The 19,610-nt window shown below is 40.5% G+C and overlaps 1 protein-coding gene across 1 annotated transcript in view; it reads left to right on the top strand.

Annotated features, from left to right (window-relative positions):
* Nucleotides 1-2,843: 2,843 nt before the first annotated feature.
* Nucleotides 2,844-19,610, top strand: part of mecom (MDS1 and EVI1 complex locus) — a 243,544-nt gene continuing 226,777 nt past the window's right edge. The window contains exon 1 of the mRNA XM_055147905.1: nucleotides 2,844-3,028. Within this exon, the coding sequence (XP_055003880.1) occupies nucleotides 2,992-3,028 (37 nt within the window). The 5' untranslated portion in view covers nucleotides 2,844-2,991. The remainder of the gene's footprint in view (nucleotides 3,029-19,610) is intronic.

Genomic DNA, 19,610 nt, shown 5'->3' with positions numbered 1-19,610 from the left:
GCTCGAGGCTTTCTTTTCGCTTTTCGTCTATGCCGCCCCACTAATACAGATTATGTTATTTTATTTAACCCTTTAACAGCTGCGCACCACACTACTGAAACACTGCGCTTTACGAGACACGTGACGAGGAATGGATACAAATGAAGATAACTGTAATGTAAAATAAAAAGCATTTTAATAATAATAATAATAATCTGTAAAGACGTGGGCAGGTTTGTTCACTCACATGTGGGTTCAGATTCAATTAATTCTGGATAATTACAGCCCTGTGGTTATGGTCATGTGCGCGCACGCTCCGCCTCGTCACCGGGTCCATTGTATCATCATAAATAAAATATGTATTGACTGAGAGAGTGCGATATTATGCAGCGGCGCGCACGCTTGAGTTATTGCATTGAATAGAACTGTTTCCATTTAGGCTAATTGAGCGTATACCGCCTGGACCCACCCTCTCCCTCCGTGTACAGCGCGAGAGTTGGGAGTCTTTTTGCTTACGAGCTGCGCGCTGAACCCACTTAATAGCAGCGTTTATGCCATTACCGCAGAGGTAGAAGTGTGCTATACAACCGCAATAAAGGAGCCTATCAGTATTAACCTTTCCGACGGGGCCACGTTTAAACAGAGCGCGCATTAGTTTAGATTTAGATTTGATCCTTTTATAAATAGAAGCCGGTGGAGAGGAGGTGCGAAGTGTATCGTTTACAGTATTGAATGGGTATTATGGGCTAAGCCACGCCGTCAAATCGAACACAGATAGGCCTCGTATCTGAAATTAGGCTACATAAAAATAAATAAATGAACCAATCTTTAATGTCTATAACTATATTTACTAGACTGTTGTCAATTTGCATAGGTCAGAGAGGTTATCAATACTTCCAAGTCTCCAGTAATGTCTCAAAAAGCGTAAACATAAATTTGGGTCCTTTCTACGTTTTGTGTAATTGATGTATTGATCATCTGCTGGTGGTTCAAGTTGACTGAAGTTGTGGTTGCCTTGCGTCATTATCGGATTTTTAGGTTAGGTTAGGCTGATGGCATAGGCCTGCGTAAAAGCTGGACGCAATGATAATCAAACCAGAGTAATAAAAGTGAATTAGGCTAATTATAAGGGTCGTGGGCAAAAAAATAACGTGTAAAAATGCGTAGGCCTACAAGATGTTGTTAATACAGGCCTAAAAAGTACAGGTAGTATCCAGGGTAATTAGGCCTCTCCTGGTTTACGTCGTGCGTAAAAGTCTCGACTGACGTTGGCCTATCAGAGAACACTTTTTCGTTAATGACGGGATGAAGTCACAAATGTAATCACCTTGAACGCACCGATAATCGATAGCTCAGGTTCACAATAGTATGATTTATTGCGTCGTGATCTCATTCGTCTCTAATTACCTGCCAATTAACGTAACTACCCCCTCGACTGTTGAAAAAAACGTCGTTGAAAAGCCGTTGTTTATTTGCGTAAACAGTGTCGTATATGTCTTGGATTCTGACTTGCTAGACTTAACATTTAAGAGGAAAATGTAAAAGGAAAGAAAAAAGTCCATTAGCTGTTGGAAGTTCTTGAATCACTTTCTCAACATTCCTTCATAAAATGTTTATGTCATACCAACAGACTCACAGGGTTTTTATTGACTTCGCTGTGCCCGCTTTTATGAAATGTGGCATTTTCCATTCAAACGGCAGGAAGAGTATATTTCAACAGTGTTCCACCCACCGAGATGAAACCAACTCCTCTTTCTCCTCTTCTCAGACATTTACTTGGACTCGTCGAGCAAAAACATCCTTTTCAAAGCCGCTGCTATTACCGAGTGTTGAAAATTACGCGCCGACGTCTCACGCAGGGAGGCATTAATACTGGGCACTTAACGTATTAATAACAGTCAGCGACAGAAAAAAGAAATCAAAATAAAAACGCAATGGACTGAGCACTCGAATGGGCATGTGGCGAGAGGAGGAAACGTTTATTTATTTATTTATTGGTTAATCTTTACAATTATTCGAATCACAAAAATATAAAATGCAGAATGAAGTCGTAATTTTGAGTCATTATGGCAAAATATCTTGAACACACTGAATAAGGTTCAATGATGTGGCTCTAAAAATGATTACTTTAACTTCTTCCCCCATTCATTGTTCCAGTTCAAATACTTTATATTGAGAAAAAAATCTTTCTTTCTTTATGGGTTAAAGGGGGAGGGGATTGTCACATGCCAAAAAGTCTACTGTAACATAAAGAAAGAGAGAGAGAGAGCGTGTGTGTGACGTGCAGCTATAAAAAGCATAAATTATTAATAAAGTATTCCCCGTGCGTAAAAGTTACACGTGGCTTTTCAAATGTGATTAAAATACATTTGAGCCATTGTGGTTCTGTGTCTCCCTCACACTCTTTTATACCCAAACTTGAAATAAGTATTGATAATTAATTCTGTCCTAAACGATAACTCATAAAACTGTTAAATTTAACAAATAAACTGTTGCGCAATGGTCGTATTAATTTTGCTAGGGCTGTTTTCAAACTCGTCATTTTTGCTCGCACCTCTATTTCCAGTCACAAACTTTCGCCTGCTTTGGAGCGCACACGACTTGATATCAGTACAAGGTCGGAGCACTCTTCGCAGCTTGTCCCACTTTCTCTCTCCGCGCTCCTTTGGACATGCAAGCGCAGCGGAGAGGTATGCGCTCGGTTCGCGTCTCCTGCCCTCTTTACGGAACCGTACCGAAGTCATACAACTGCTGCTAACTTTTTTTTTTTTTTTTTTTTCCTTTCTCAACACCGGCGGACTTTTTGGCGAAGTGGTATTGGCGGTGGAGGTGGCAGCGGCGTGGAGGGGGGGTATGTGCGCATGTGCGAAGGTGTCCCACGACTGACAATGCTGGAGAGATAGCGCGTTTTGGATTGAGAAAACTCCCGTGAAAAAAGGACAAGAAGAAAAAAAAAAAAAGAAAAAAAGAGATACGAGGAGAAAAAATCCAAAGCCATCGACTACCGGCACCATGAGGTCGAAAAGCAGGGCACGGAAACTGGCCACGAGTAGGTGCAACATCACTTTCTATTTGCCTTTCGGACATGCCATCTTCTGTACCTATCGCTGTTATCAATGCCTGTGTCCATAGTTTGGTCCATCGCTCCGTACGGTTAAGTGCCGGAAAGCGCGAATAAAGTCGACCACTGCCACGATCAAAACTTTAAAGTTGAGTGAAGCGATGGGGAGAACTTTGTGTAAGACCTCTGGCATTACAATAGGCGGTTGCATGTAGTGGGCGCTGTAGTGTAAAAGCGGTGCGTGCGTGTGTGTGTGTGAGTGCGGTTGGGTTCAAATGCCAGGTCTTGCTGAGCGGCAGTTATTGCTTATAGCGATCGCTGCTCCAAAAGGGTTTGTTGAGTGCGTAATGCTGCTCGCCGCTGCTGCTCCACGGCGAACGGCGATGGAACGGACAGAGAGAGGGACTTTTTTTTTCTCGTTTTAGACCGAATAGTGACGAGAAATTACGAGAAGATGAGGATGTAGAGTGGCATGGTGGCTTTTTGAAAACGGAGCAAGGAGCGCTTCAAGTTTGGCACGCGTAATTGTCCAGCAGATATTTTTAAGTTGTTGATTTAACGCTTAAGCTATTTGTTTGAGATCAAATTGCAATGCTTAGCTAATTAGTGTGTATTTAGTTTATTGTAGTAATAATTTTGATAATTATAGTGCAACATGTCGAACAATGTAGGCTACTTAAATGGAGTTAGTCATTGGTTTTATTTGACAACCTGCGTTGACTTCATGAGTTGCAAGTATTTTTGGAGTGCAGAAATTTGTCTTAATGTGAAATCTTCCTCGGTTACGTAGTACAACGGAATACAACACAATTGCTTTCTTTTATTGGGATTTCATAAGTGGAACCTGGTTTCTATTATAATGCATTTATAGTTTTCACATTTACACAATTTAAACAGTCTTTCATTCAAAACAGAAAATCATCAGCACTTGGATGATGGTTTGGATTGCTGATTTTTATCTACAAAAATGAATAACCTATTGTATTATTCAAAAAAGTCAGTGTTAATTGCATTTTAAGCCAGTCTTGTCAGTGTCAAATACTGGCTGGCGATTGGAATGACCAGGAAGTTTACGCATCACTGATATACTGTACGCTCGGGCCTGGAAGCGCAACAGGCTTCTATTCCACTTTCTTTAATTGAATATCCAAATGCATTAAAGCCGTAAGGAGCTTTCTCCCAGTGCAGGGCCCAGAAGGGGAGGTGGTCCTCGCCTCTGAGATACAGCGGGTGTCTGTGGCCCCCAGCCAGCTCTGCACAATGTCACCAGTGAATATTCAAATTCCCAGACCTCTCATAAGGGCTAAATGCATTCAGTGTGTGTGTGTGTGTGTGTCTCTCTCTCTGTGTGTAACGTTGAACACGACCTGGCTAAAAACTGGGGGCAGGCGAATGGGCGGATGCTGCGCTACAGAGGTGGAGAAGGTGGTGTGCGCATGGGTTATAGTGACCACCTCAAACTTGTCCAAAAAGAGGGGCAAGGAGTTGGAGCTCGCGTAATAACTGCAACATCACCACATGGTTTTTAAATTTTCTCATTCGTAACGCAAAAGATTGGAAAAGGAGTGGATGCCAGCGCCAAGACATCCAAAAAATCTTGATTTCTTTGCGTGGAAAACAGAATATGATCACGTTTTAGGCATAAATCTTACTTTAAATAACTCAGGCTGCAAAAAACAAATTAGGGCGTTCTCCAAATTAGTAGGACGAGATATAGTGGCTATAGGACAAAATATAAGGACAGGTGGTCACCCTACATCTAAGCAGTGATTGATGGAGGTGCACTAATTAGCATCCAGATGTAACTCGGTGGAGAATGGAGAAAAAAAAAAAAAAAAAAAAAAGCCCAAAAAAGTTTTAAACCCCGTGCGCCCGTGCCGGATTGTGGGATACGACACAGCTCAGGGAGGAGGAGGAGGGAGGGAGGGCGCTTTGAAGATCCGAACGAACTTGGGTAAGGCCTAATTAAAGAGCCACTTAACGTAAACTCGCGCCAATAAAACCCCTCCGATATAATGAGCCCTTTAATAATTTGTAAGGCGTAATTAAAGTCACAATTAATCTGAAGCACGCTGATCCGCGAAGAGTAATATCGCGACCTACGGGCCCTTTAATTAGAATTGACCACAAAGAGAATACAATTGATCAGAATAGTCTTTTGTGGTTTGTTTAAAGTAACAGTCGAATTTCTTTGCGCCCTTCTCTCCTCGTGTCCAGAAGTGCACGGTGGTGGTGTGTCGCGGTATTGTGCAGCGAGCCGTGCGTCTGACTCGCGTTCGTCTGGCAGCGGTGGACCTCATTAAAGCTCTTAATAGATTGGGCCGTTTAAAAGGTGAGAGGGAGCGGGCAGGCGCGAGGGACTGAAATGGAGACACTGTTCCAGGAAACGTGCGTGCAGTGGCGCTCTCTGCCCGCGTGCGTCCTGGTGCCACAAGCAGTTTGTGCATGCACGTGTGGCGTTTACTTCGGTGCACCTTTTTTGTTAGTAGCTGTGTAAGTCTAAGAGTAATTTTTGACAGAAGTCCTGAAAAAACATCATAAAGTGTGTATTTCTTTTAGGCAGAAGTGGGTAGCCAAAGTGTATCCTCCAGTATGAGTAACTTTACTTCAAAATAATATTACTCAACTAGAAGTACAAAGTAGTGGTCCAAGAAATTATTCAGTTATGAGTAAAAAGTATTTGGAAAAGTACAACTCAAGTAAGGCTAAATTAAAGAATAACTGCAGGATCTAACATCTGATTTATAATTTGAAGTGAATGTAATTTGAAGAGCAAAACATCAACAAATGCACAAATCTGGTATTTTCAAAGGATACTTTATTTATTTTTCACAGACAGACAGAAAAATGAGAAAATATAAATAAATCATGAAGCAGCAAGCCACGAAACACAAATGTTCAAATCATTTAATATTGTAACATAAAGGTTTTGTCACTTGTAAACTTACACACAGTGGGAAGAAGAAACAACACTTTTACTCAAGTAAAAGTACTGTTACTTCAATTAAACATAATAAATAAATTAATAAAAAAATAAAAATAAATACATAGTAGAAGTAGAAGTAAAAGTATGCTACTAGAAGAAGAAGAAAAAAAAAAACCCTCTTAAAATATGTACAGTACAATTTCTTCAAAAAGCTACTTAAGTAAATGTAACTGAGTAAATGTAACTGGATACCCACCCCTGCTACATCATCGTTTTTTGTTTGTTGTTTGTTTGTTTGTTTGTTTGTTTAACGATATGTTCCGAAATATTTTGTTGGCATATTTACTTACATATTTACTTTACTTTTATATATTACTTTCTTTGTAATAGCTACAATATTTATTCCTTCTGTACGAGTTTTCAGTAATGCCCCTTGAAGATAAGCCCATTGCTTTTTTTTTTTTTTTTTATCAGCACTCCACACTATTTTATTTTAATTTTATTCCATATAATATTCACCAAATGTGTTATATAAGGCAATTTGAATTACTATTACTATGAATTGTACTCTAAATACATTTAGAACTAGAATCAGGATGCTAAACACTTTCACCTCAGTACTTTATATAAAGTCACAAGAATTTTTACTCAGTGTAAGAAAAAGTTGTAGTTACATAATCACTAATTATACTTGTCCAAACACATATTGTATTTATTTATTTTATTGTTTTGGAAAATATTCGGCCAGTTGTTTGAGCTGTAACATGCTTAAAGATAAAAAAAAAAGAAACAAAATTGGTGGTTGCTGTTAATCTCAAATACAGCGGATAGTTTTTTTGTACAATTTTAGCATCCTGAATGAGCAAATTGTTATGTGGTGCACTGTGTAACTTCATGGTGACCGGTCCGTTAATGTGGAGATCATAATGCTTTGCCAAGAATATTCCACATTTTGGCTTTAAACTTTATAAAGACAAACAACTGCCACTACCATACAAAGTTATAGGTCACATCTGTGGAGAGGTGAGCCTGCTCCGTGTTAGTATGCGTGTTTTTCGAGGCAGTAAAAACATCTGTAATTCAATAAAAAGCAAAATAAAATTCATAGCATCTTCATGGAGACAAGAAGGTGGCGCACCCTTCATAAGAAAAAGTTACACAATGCAACTTTAAGTCCAGTGTGGCTTAGGTGTGTCCGGGAATTCTACAAGTACCACAAAAATCACACAGTCTCGTAAGTTTCGTGCTTTACATGCTTGAATTCAGAAAACAAAATATGTCTTTGTTGTTTTGGGGGCGTTTGTGGCAGGTTGTATACCAGCCAGAACCCTCTCATCGATCAACGCCCCCTCCCGTCTGACACGTATCCACTTCTGTCCTCCTCTACTGTGACGAGAGAGAGAGGGAGCGCGGAGGGGGGGGGGGGGGGGGTCTGGGATGTTAATGAGTGGTCCTGGATTTTGGGGTCTCAGGGCTGTTAACAGAGCTGATGAGGTTAGTGGTTTGTTTATGCACTGTTGTCATCCACTTGAAGGATGGGCCTGTCCCGGGTTAGGAGGGGTGAGGGAGGGTGGGGGGCTGGTCTCCCATGGGTCCTGACAGAAAGGTCCCAGCTCAGGGGGGGATCCGCTTTTCAGCATGGTCTAAACTCCTCTTTATTAAATGTGGAGGGTTTCCAAAAGATGACTTCCTTTGATTTTATGATGATTTATGGGATACGTTATCTGGAGTTTGCACATTTTGAAAAAAAAAAAAAAAGTTGTTGTCGAGAGTGGATTTTTGTTCTGTTGTTCTAGGTTTAGAATTAGATCATTACTTATTTCAGAGTACATTTTAGTGCTCTTATTAAAAGTTCTCCTGCCCAGTGGTGGCTGCAGTACTAGGTTGCCCACTAGTGGTTTTGTGACATTTGAACAAGTGGAATTTTTTTTATTTTTGTTTTTTTTAATTCCTGAACTTATATTGGTTAAAGGTGCACTGTGTAACTTTTCTGGTAAGAGTCCAGCACCTGGTTGTGTCCAATGAAATATACTAGAAGGATTGCTTTTGCTGAAATGTACTAAAGTATGGCATTAAACCTTCTTATGAATGAATTATGGGTGTTTTTACAACAAAACAACACCTTGAAAAATATGCATTCTACTGTAAGCGGCCCACCTCTCTACAAAATGTACCTGTAAACTGTAATTAAATTTTTTTTTTTTACTATGACATTATCAACACGGCATCGAACAGTTGCGTACATGTAACTAAGATGTGTACTATGAGCGAAAATGGCCTTACAATTTGGCGTATTGTCAAAAGTGTTCCAAAAAATATGATTTTGATAATAGTTTTTGCCAGAAAATATGTTCCAAGTGTTCTCTTGACTAGGCCTGTCACGATACATCAACTTATTTATCAACTATTTTGGGGCTCAGTATTTATCCTGTGCATATTTTTGTTGCAATAGTGGGAAGATTTCTACAATTATTTATGTAATATGGAAAGATCTGAGCTGTAGAGAGATGAAAAAGTAACTGCCAGGACTTATTATTTCTGGAGCTTTACTATTTATTTGTTGTAGCTCATGCTTTTTTAACAATACTGTTTAAAAAAAAAAAAAAAAGTTTAACCTGTTATATTTGTATTGTGTCAGTGGCCTAAAGTAGTTTCAGTATAGTTTATAGTGATTTTCTTCTGTCATAATACGTATATCATGCTTCAAAATGTGTTATTGTGACAGGCCTACTCCCACAAATGGCCCACAAATGTCCAAGAATCACTTCTGCAGAACTGTGGAAGTGAGTTTGTGAGTTTTGCAATTCTGATCTGTAAACAAAGTCATATTCATCACCTCATATTTTACCACTAAAGCAGCCGTATCAGTTTGTAGCAGCGGAATCATCGCGAGTGTGTATTGTTTTGTAGGGGGACATGATTGAACTCAACAACTTCTGGAGCGTGGAGGAGGAGGAGGAGGAGGGAGGGAGGCAGACACGGCTATAGCCATGGGAACGTGTGCGTGTTTACTACAGGGACCACCACACCAAGACAGAACAATGATCCTGAATTGGCCCTTCCAAATAAGAACAGTCCATTTCGTTGTAAAGGTCACAGAGTAAGACAGAGACAGGGAGCGTGCACATCACGAGGGCCTCTAGTCTCGTCCACTGTGCCAAGACTTAGGTCATTATCAAAGGCACGGTCCCCAAGCTAATAATATACTTACAGTGTGGACTCGTGTCGTGTCTCGTGTTTGTGGGTGGGTATTTATAACGTTGTAAAGGACTACAATCTGTGTACACACTCAGTTCCAAGTGATCTAAGTCTTTTATTATTAGAACAACATGATTTAAAGGTGCATTGTGTAGCTTTTCTGATGGAGGATGTGTCAAATGCTTTTATCCATGGAGATTTTAATGCATTTTCTTTAAGTTTAGGCAAGCAGTGACAATGTTTAAAGGTCATGTAGTGGTAGTTTTAAAATTAACAGCTACTTTTTACCCTTTAGTCCAGTAGAGCTCAGCAAATCCAGGGCTAAAAATGATCCAAATGACTCTAGTGTAGGTGTATGAGGTTTAAAAACACAGTGAACCACTTCCTGTATACAAGACATTGCATTGCAAAGTGTAGCAGAGTGTTTTCCGTTTGAGAAAAGAACTTCTAAACAGCCTAAACATGCAGGGTTTGCGTGCATTTTTTCACTTGTAAATGAAACAAAACGCAACTCCAGGTATGTTTTGATGAGGAAACAACATAACACACTGTAGATCGGAAAATGGCGTAATAAAATGGGCCCTTTATGGTAAGAATCTGTGTCCAGGTAATGAATGCAAGTCGGTTTAATGTCCTCAAGAAGCACACGCACACACACAAACACACACACAGCGTACAGTGTCCATGTGAAGCAAAAAAAAAAACAAAAAACAAAAGCTGAGTTTACTGCGGACTCGTCAATGCCAGCCCTCCGCATCTCAAAACGTTGGTGGATAAATGGCACTTTGCTGAGCCCCACCAAAGTTTCGTCAGTCATCAGTGTGATTTGTGAGAGCTTATGATGTCTGCAGAGGTGTAGAGTCAACAGATTGCTGACGGCCGCATTTCGCTATAGCAGCTATTAACAAACGCGCCCAGAGAGAGAGAGAGAGGGGGAGAAAAAAAAGATGTCTGTTAGCTAATTAAAGAAACTCAATCACTTTATACTCCAATCAATTACGTCGAGTCAGTGGGAGAAACAGGCCTGGCACAGTGGCCTCGTGTTTCATATCAGCTAACTAGTTTATGGCATTGTTTAGGGGTTTTATATGGACGTCCGGAACAATATGCCTGCTATGATATCACTCATATAAGCTGTCAATCATGAGTGAGAGTCAAAGGAGGAAGGACAAATACATAGTTCCAATGTACAGCTTTAAAACATGCTTAAAGAGCTCATATTACGCTTTTTTTCTGATCTATGTTTTAATTTTGTTTCCTCATCATAAATATACCTGGACATGTTTTTTTTTTCACACACAGACCCTGCATATTTAAGATGAGTTCTTCTCTCAGACTGAAAAACACATTTGCGGCACCTGCACCTTGTGATGTCATGTGGTGATACAGGAAGTGCTCCATTGTGTTTTTAAATCCCCATACACCTTCGCTAGAATCATTTGGATAATTTTAGTTTTGGATTTGTTCGTCTCTACTGAACAAAGGTAAAAGGTGGCCGTTGAACTTGAAAACTAACACTTCATGACATGATAATGTGCAAGGGTAAAGAGCATTTTAAGCTTTAAAGATGTAGACAGACTAATAATAAAGGGTTAAACATGTGTGAATGAAATAAAACATTCCTCCAGGTATGTTTTTGAGAAGGTGACAGCATTATGACGTAAAGTTCACAATAGTAAATTTTTTAAGCAAGTATTGTCTCCAGATTTCTCCAGAACACAGAGGCGGTGTTACCAATAGGCAAAAGTAAGCGACTGCCTAGGGCCCCCAAACCTGGAGGGGCCCCCAACCAATTGCCCTCAGTGCCACTAATGGCCGAGGCCTCAGAGCAATTAGACTTTCTCTCAATATATAAGAAAAATAATAATAATCATATGTAACTGATGTAAACAAAAATGTAATTGTACTAGCAAAAAAATAAAATAAAACTACTTTCACTACTACTTTACTTGTTATGTAGTAGCCTACTTAACTAATAAGACAAGTTTCCAATCCACTATAATTCAAATAAATAGAGATGTGTGTGCCTCAAGAACAATGGGGAAAAAAGAGACAACAAATATATTTAAAAAACAAAACAAAACAGAAAAATGTTGCATTATAGTGAGGGCCCCAAATTCAAGTTCACCTAGGGCCCCCAAATTGCTAACTCCGCCACTGCGTTACAATCATTCACCATACTGAAAATTCTTTTGCATTTGACAGTGATATTTTCTTTGGTTTTGTGTGTTGACGCTGCTGTGCATTAGAAAGCACAACAGCAGTGTGGATGGACTGCTTGGCTAGTCTAATTTTGAACAATAGATTTTGTGTCTACAAGTGAATTGAAATCTTGTCTCTTCACAGTTTGATTTTTGCTGCATCAGGACATCAGTTGACATAGTGCACATGTTTTTCATTTGTTAAACTGCCTCTACACTGTGTAATTTATGGGAGCTGTGTTAACCTTATACTCCAACCTGGATTGTCTCAAAGTTTAAGTTTTTAAATTCATGGGAAGTCATTTTGTACATCTCCCGTTGATTTGCACACAACCAAAACATTTGATTAATAATAACAAGTTAAAAAGGCTAAAAACGGTATGATGCTATAAATCAGGGGTCATCAAACTAAGGCCCACGGGCTGACTTCGGCCCCCCAGCCCCTCTGCCACTTGAACTGCCCCAGTGAGGCAATCCTCAAAAGTTGGCCTTTTTTAAATTTACTGATTGGCAATTAATAGCACATCTGCATCTTGTATTTTGTTGATTTTTTTTTCAATTAAAAATGATATTTATATTAAGTATTTATATTTAAATCATTATATGATGTATTTCCATTTGCCGCTGAATTTGCCGTCAAATTTTCATCACCTGACAAGCTTGAGATCAAACAGTGACAGTCAACGCAGGTGCAGAGTTCTGTAGTGCAATTAAGGACAGCAAAATAACTCGTGTTAAAGTACGAAAAGTTGACAGAGAGTGCAAAGTTTTCAAAGAACAGTGGATGACTGATTATTTTTTTGTTCATTTTAAGGACCGTGCAGTTTATCTGATATGTGGCGTTTTTCAAAGAATATAATCTGTGTCTTCAGAATCATACAATTCTGTTATAGAGCCTACCTGACCCCAGCCCCTCATCAAAATCAGAAGCGATAATGTGGCCCCCAGAGAAAAAAAGTTTGGTGACCCCTGCTATGAAACAATTTAGCCAAAAAAACAGTATCGTTTTAAGTCATGGCTGCTGTGATTGGTTAAAATTCAGCCAAAAGTCACTCATCTTACTCAAAAACACTCAAACTATTTCTACGCCTCATTTCAGTAGTGTTCGTCTTCCGATCTGAAGGTTGCCGGTTCGAATCCCGCTCTCGACATAAACATCAGTGGTCCACAAGTTGACAGTGCGATTCCAGTTCCTACAGATGAATGCTGTTGCTGTGTTGTTCGGCAAGACACTAAATCCATCTCGTCCCTGGTCTGCGTACACTGGTGTGTGAAAGTGTGTGCGAATGTAAATCGTCTTGAGCGTCTTGAAAGTGATAAAGAGCTATACTGTATATAAAGCTGACCATTTTCCAGTTTCACCACACATCAAGGAGTTCGCTGGCTCAATTCCCAAAGTTGCAATGGAGTTTGCAATTTCTAGCAATCTGGTTAGAATTCCTTTAGTGTTTTCCCAAACCAATTTGTATAATATATAACATTGTTTTGTACTCTTAACCATGAACTCCAGTCAAAATCTGCAGAAGGCTCTTGAGGATGTCCCCGTGACATTTAAGTGTGGGTCAAATGCAAAAAATAAACTGAACAAAAGCAACCAAAAAACAGTAAAGGGGCTTAAAATCTATTTTAAAAAGTTACATAAAAAATTGCATAAAAGTATGTTGCATTGTCTCAAACTCATCAGTGTGTTTGCATGCCGGCGGGCCAGAGAGTGTTTGTGTGTGCACGCGATGATTCCAGACCAACTTTCATCTCTCCCCGAAGCTCATTAAGCGATGACCTCCGACCCCTGCAGGATGGGGAGGGCGAGGGGCGGAGGGGGGGGTGATCAAAGTGCAGAGCCTTCCTGATGGGCCGCAGCACACCCACCTGATTGGATGTCCCGTCCCACACTTCAGAAGTCAAGGACGGACAGCCAAAACACCAAAGATAAGACATGAACAATCATATCTCCCAAAAGGATCAGGAAGCTCCCATGTTTAAACAAGTGGCGTCTGTAATTCATATTGTCTTTTTCTATCTCAAGTGCATAATTCGGTGATTAAAGAAGAGTTTTTTATGATCTTATATACACGTTAATTGAGTTATAATCATTAATGTCTTGTATTATGTGCAGCAAAGGAAATAAAACAATAATGATTTCACCACATGGAGTACCAGTAAGTGCCTCCAACTTTAAATGTCCAATAATATGCAAAATTGACTCTTCTGAGCTTTAAGCCATGTTATAATGCTGTTACCTCCTCAAAAACATAACATCCAGTAAATCAGTATTTCCCAAACTTTTTTTTTTTTTTTTCTGGGGACCCATATTTTAAAAGTCACAAACCTTCGCAACCCAAGTCAATAGACATTATTCGTAAAACACAAAATAAAGGTGGATTTGACCATTACTGAACATTAATGAGCATATTTTATTGTTGACTGAGTGATTGTGTCACTCTGAACAAATAGTACTGCTCAGATTTTAGCAATGAAAAACTGTAAATGAACCAGCAATAAAAGGGATCCGTAAGTCGCATATTTGGACATTAAATGTAGCAATGTATACTGGAGATGCATGCAGATTGTGACAAGGCAACCCAAAAAAAACCCCTCTTGCAACCCACCTGAGGGTCGCGACCCAGTCTTTGGGAAACACTGCAATAGATCACAGAATAGAGTAATATCGGCCCTTTAAACTATGCAGTTGAAGATGCACTCCATAACATTTCTGACATGCCTCGAATGTCATTTATAATTGCTGATTGGTAAATGGTCATATTTCAATCAGGGCTCTTTACAACAAGGAAACACTCACCCATTCACACCCACATTCATACACCATCGTACGCAGAGGTGGGTTAAGTGTCTTGCCCATGGACACGAAAGCATTCATCTGTGGGAGTTGGAATCACACCAGCCAACCTGTGGGTCAGTGGATCTGACCGCTCACCAATGATGTTTATGTTGAGAGTGAGATTTGAACGGTCAACATCACTGGACAAACGCTCTACCAACTGAGCCCCTGTCTCCCAGTTGACAGACTTTAACATGGAACATTCTATGCAAAGCCCATGGAAACAAGCACATTGCACATTTTGCATGCAAATCATTCAGATCTACGTGGCATTCATTGCCCGTATAGCCAACCCAATAAAGGTGCACTACTTTTTAGGAATGTTCCACAGTATGACATCAAACAGTTCTAGATAACATTTATTAAATTACAGGTTCTATAGCTCAAAAAAGTAGAAAAACATGCATTCTGACTGTGAGCGGGGTTGCCTTTGCACAGATCTGACTTGTAACTTGGTCTGGTCTCCAAGAAGATAGAGACCAGAGTGTGAAACATTCCAGACAAAGGAAAAATCTATGGATAAAAGCATTTGACGGCATCAGAAAAGTTAAATACACCTTTACAAAAACCACAGCAATATGTCTTAGAATTAGTCGTATCAGTAAAAGAAAACCAGGAGTGAGACTGTGCGGGAATTTTCTTGATCCTGCCAAAGAAAAAAAAGGAGAGGTGGAAGAGGATGGAGAGGAAGAGGAGGAACAGGGGAGAGGAGGGTTGAAATCACAATATTATCATTTATTTATTACTAGTTTGTTGCCTTCACAAACGTCTTCAAAAGTACCATAATTATGGACTTCAGTGTAGTTCAGTGACCAAGTGAGTATCATTTTAAAGTTTTTCAACTCTCAAATTGTATCTGAAATCGGGCGTCCACTTATTATGAATCATCTCTTCTCACAATATCCAACATTATGTCTTATCTCTGACAGTTTGCATGTTGAGTGAGCACACTGGTGAGCTTGGTCCGCCGAGGTCACCGCCACGAAGGAGGAAAGAATTTTTGCCGGCCGGAATGGAATGCGGCCCTGATTAGCGCTCCTTTACCTGTAAGTGAACTGGACATGTGATGAGACCGGAGGAAACAAGTGAACAATAGGACAGTAGAGATTCTTTTCCATCGTGCATTCCGATGATCCAGCTCTCCGGGCCCCCTGCTCCGAGCTTTGATGAACCCTCGACGCGGTTTCCTGGGATTGTCACTTGTCCGCAAACACAAAAACATGAAGCGGTCAGCGAGCAGGAGAGCTAGCGCGGGGCCTTTCTCGTCAGGATGTCCTGTTTTGATTAGCGTTAGCATCCTTAAAGCGCCGTCGTCGAAATATTATTGTAGCGCGGCAGAAGAGCTGGCCTGCCGGGTCAGATCTAGCACAATGAGCAGGAATCAAAGAGTGCTTCTCACCCACGATATACGAAGCAGGAAGTCTTGTAAGGAAAACAAAGGGAGCTACCGAGAGGGAAAGTCGCGTTATGCTAACAGGTGCGAGTGTCAGGAGTGCATGAACAATGTGGAGTGTTTGTGTTCATGGGATGTCATCAGTATAAGTACAGCTGAGATAAGGCAAAGTATGACGTCTTTATGTACGTGAGGCAAGAATCTGTGGTATTTCTGTGCTGCACTGCGTTGCCTAGATGGAAAATGGCAACTTCGCTATAATGATAGGTGTTCGTGAATGTGTACGGTCGACGAGAGAAAAGTTAACAGAAAAATTAAATACACCTTTACATAAAAAACATAGCAATATGTGGTAGAATTAGTCGTATCAGTAAAAGAAAACCAGGAGTGAGACAGTGTGCGGGAATTTTCTTGATCCTATTTACCGTAATGATAAAGGTGATCTGTAAATAAGGTCAGCATTTATGTTCTATAGACCTGTGTTTCCCAGACTTTTTTTTTTTTTACTGGGGACCCATATTTTAAAAGTCACACACCTTCACGACCCAATTTATATTTGTAATTCACAAAATAACGGTGGATTTGACCACTATTGAACATTAATGAGGATATTTTATTGTTGACTGAGCGATTGTGTCTCTCTGAACAATTCAAGTTCACTCAAGTTTTAAACAATGAAAAACAGTCATTGAATCAGCAATAAAAGGATCCATAAGTCGCCTGTTTGGACATTAAATGTAGCCCATTTCCTTTTCTTTTCAACATTTAATTGAACCAGAAATACTGGAACAAACACTCAATAAAATAATTACAAAAAGATGAGCTAGGTGGCCCTGTCTGCGTTTTTGTAGCACCTTCCAGTCTGGGGTGCAGGAGGAGAGTGCAAAATGCCTATCAGGCGTATGGGCAGAACTGTATGTTGCAGACCTACAGGCAGATCGTGACAAGGCGACCCCCCAAAAAATCGTTTGCGACCCACCTTAAGGTCATGACTCAGTCTTTGGGAAATACTCCTATAGATTAGGGGTACTTCAAACTCCATGATAAGACAATGAGTGGAAAGTGCTTTCCTTAATCACCAGTCAAGGTCACGGTGCACGTCATTGTCCCCTTAAGGAAATTTGTTCTCTGCATTTGATCCATTCAAAACGGGCAAATTTCTGATGCATTGGCCATCACAATGCCACATCCAGGGACCCAGCTCCAGATCTTGAGTAATACTCTTGGTCTGAACCTTAGCTTGGGGATTTTATCTATTGTGCATGTGGGGAAAACCAGAGTGCTCGATGGAACCACCCAGATACAGAAAGGAACATGCTAATGCCTATGAACTGAAGACCAACTTAGTAAGAACATTAGCAAACTCAGAAGTAAATATTTTCTCTACTCTGCTCTTAATTTCCCTTTGGCTGACATTGGTCCTCTCTATATGTGGACTATAGCAGTAAACTATGCAGTGCTGGCGTGTCCTCCTGCCTGAGTCTCTGCCTGTGTCTCTGGTGGAATCAGGAGTTAGTGGAGCGGCTCGGGCTGGTTTGTTGTTCCTCCGCTGCTCCGGGGCTTTAGTCTTGACAGGAGAGCTCCACTTTGTTCACCCCAGTGTCCACAGGGGACCCTAGGGACCCCGGTCTGGATGTCTCTGTCAGGCTGTTGGCAGGGCTAGAGCAGGGTTGGCCAGTGGGAGGCCCCTGCTGCTTACCGGGTCAGTGGACAAGCTAATCGATTTTATCTGTGTTTCGCACACTTTACCGGACCCCCGCTGACCGGATATGCATGTGCTCCGGTTCAAAGCTGGTCTGCTTCCATCTTCTTGGCTTATTTCAGATCATGCTCTCCAAGAATTTTTGACACTTGTGGACTGTGCTCTGTAATGGACCAAACTGTCATGACATGTTAGCTCATCTGTGAATATGCGTTAATGCAGGAATTGTGACTATGATGCAAACTACTAGCCAGGCTGGTGCCACGTAGTGCCTCCGCGCAATTTCATTTCACTCCAGCGATTAGGTCAGGAATCGGAATACACTAGATGGTTTGCAAGAACACCAGAAGTTGTAGACTGCACACCGGCCAATCAGCGAAGAGCTGTGAAGCCATGACGTCAAACTCAAGTGCCTGTCTCGGTCCCTTTTGTGGTACAGCACAGTAAACAAAGCGGTCAAGATGGATGCAGACAAAAACAGATATTCTGTGTTGGTAACGATTCCAGTGATCGAGGATTTAAAACCGGAGCGAAGAGAATATTTGGTGAATTTTATCAAGGAGAAAGATATTATTGCCCCTCTTCCTACAGGATTTGGCACATTACATATGTCATGACCAAAAAGCAGCGATTGGCTAAATAAAAAAGTACCCACCTACCGTTCAGCGAACGAATCCAAATGCTGCAAGGTCAGACAGTTTCCACAAAGTGTAACTGGCTGATGAATCAGGCAGGTAAACTACTACTGACTCACAACTGATCAACGATAAATTGTCATAAACTAATTGAGTAACTATGTAACTGTTATCTGGAGTATACAGACTCCATATGTAATAGTGGAGGTTTTGTGACTCAGGTGGAGAGGCACTTGAAAAAGCCACATAAACATGAGCATTTAGTGTTTTGATGATTAACCAATTTAAATATACTGAGTACAGTTCCACATTGGCATCGCTTTCACAATGTAAACAACTAATCAATAATCTGAAGGAGTAATTACACTAGATTATTCAAGATTCAATGATCAGTATTGTGCTGTGCCGTGGCTGGGTGGGTTTCCTCTGGGCACTCCTGTTTTCCCCATCAAGCCAAAACATGCACCTTATATAATCCTCCAGCTAAGGATGTGCTGACCAAGACTAGCTCAAGATCTGGAGACGGGTCCCACTGCTCCTGAGGCGATGCCTGGCGGCATTTGCTAATGAGTCAAATGCAGAGGACAAATGCTCTCATGAAAATATTTGATTTTTTTTTTTTTTCATAGTTAAACACAAAATGAGGACTAAACCAAGACAAAATTTGCACAAATTGGATCTACATCTGCACTAAACAGGACTAAACCAGGATAAGTCTTCAGTCCAAACCACTTATTTTCCTACATCTTTTTCATCGAATTAGCCTCTTGTTACTTCAACCATTCCACATATTACAATATTTAAGCAGCTAAAAACACATGGCTTCTTGACATAAAGATATTTCTAGTATTATAGGGCTGAAAGATTTATCGCAATCAAATCAAAATCACAATTTCAATGACACCAAACTCAAATAACATGCAAAACAATCTACTATGTCTGACCACTCTTCCCTCTTCCCATCACCCTGTAACCATTACTTCACTGAGACCCTTCACAGCTCCCCTTTATTACCATATTAGTTATGATTCCACCTGTAATCATTCACTTACCCTACTGTTTGCACTTATGGGGAGTGTAGAGAATCCCAATAAATGACTAAAATGCTAACACATGTATTCCCCGCGCTCAGATGAGGGGGTTGTTTGGTCTGTCTGTATAGGCCCACGCAGTCGCTCCCTTCGTGTTATACTTGGCCACACCACTGCTAACTGTCAGCGCAGTATCTTCTTTCACTGATGAATGGGACATTTCCAGACCTTTTCCAAAGCTGTCGTTCCCTCGCTCCAAAAGTAAAAGCAATGGTAGAAGAGAAAACAAGGGCTCTTCTCTGTCTGTAGCCACGAGACTCACTAACCTAAATTTCAAGTGTCCTAGTTGGTAATGGGGCATGCTCTGTAACATGATAAAATGTGGTTGAGTTGAAAATAGGCGTAACTGCTAATCTCTGTAACAGTTTATTTTACCCTTAAAGTTGGTCTGAGTAACTTTTCTGGTGGGATCCGTCATCTGCTTGTGTCTGTGGAGAAGACTGATTTGTCTGGAATGTTCCACAATATGACATTAAATTTGCTGCACCTGATTTTTACTGTCTAGCACTTGTCACAACTTTAAGTGAGCAGAGTAGAGTTTCTTTGGCAATAACTAGCATGCTAATGGCGCACCAGCATTATTTC

The sequence above is a fragment of the Boleophthalmus pectinirostris genome, unplaced genomic scaffold, assembly GCF_026225935.1.
Source record: "Boleophthalmus pectinirostris isolate CB_2022bp ecotype Guang Dong unplaced genomic scaffold, ASM2622593v1 HiC_scaffold_9, whole genome shotgun sequence".
Lineage (NCBI taxonomy): Eukaryota > Metazoa > Chordata > Actinopteri > Gobiiformes > Gobiidae > Boleophthalmus > Boleophthalmus pectinirostris.
This window is presented reverse-complemented; position numbering and strand designations above follow the sequence as displayed.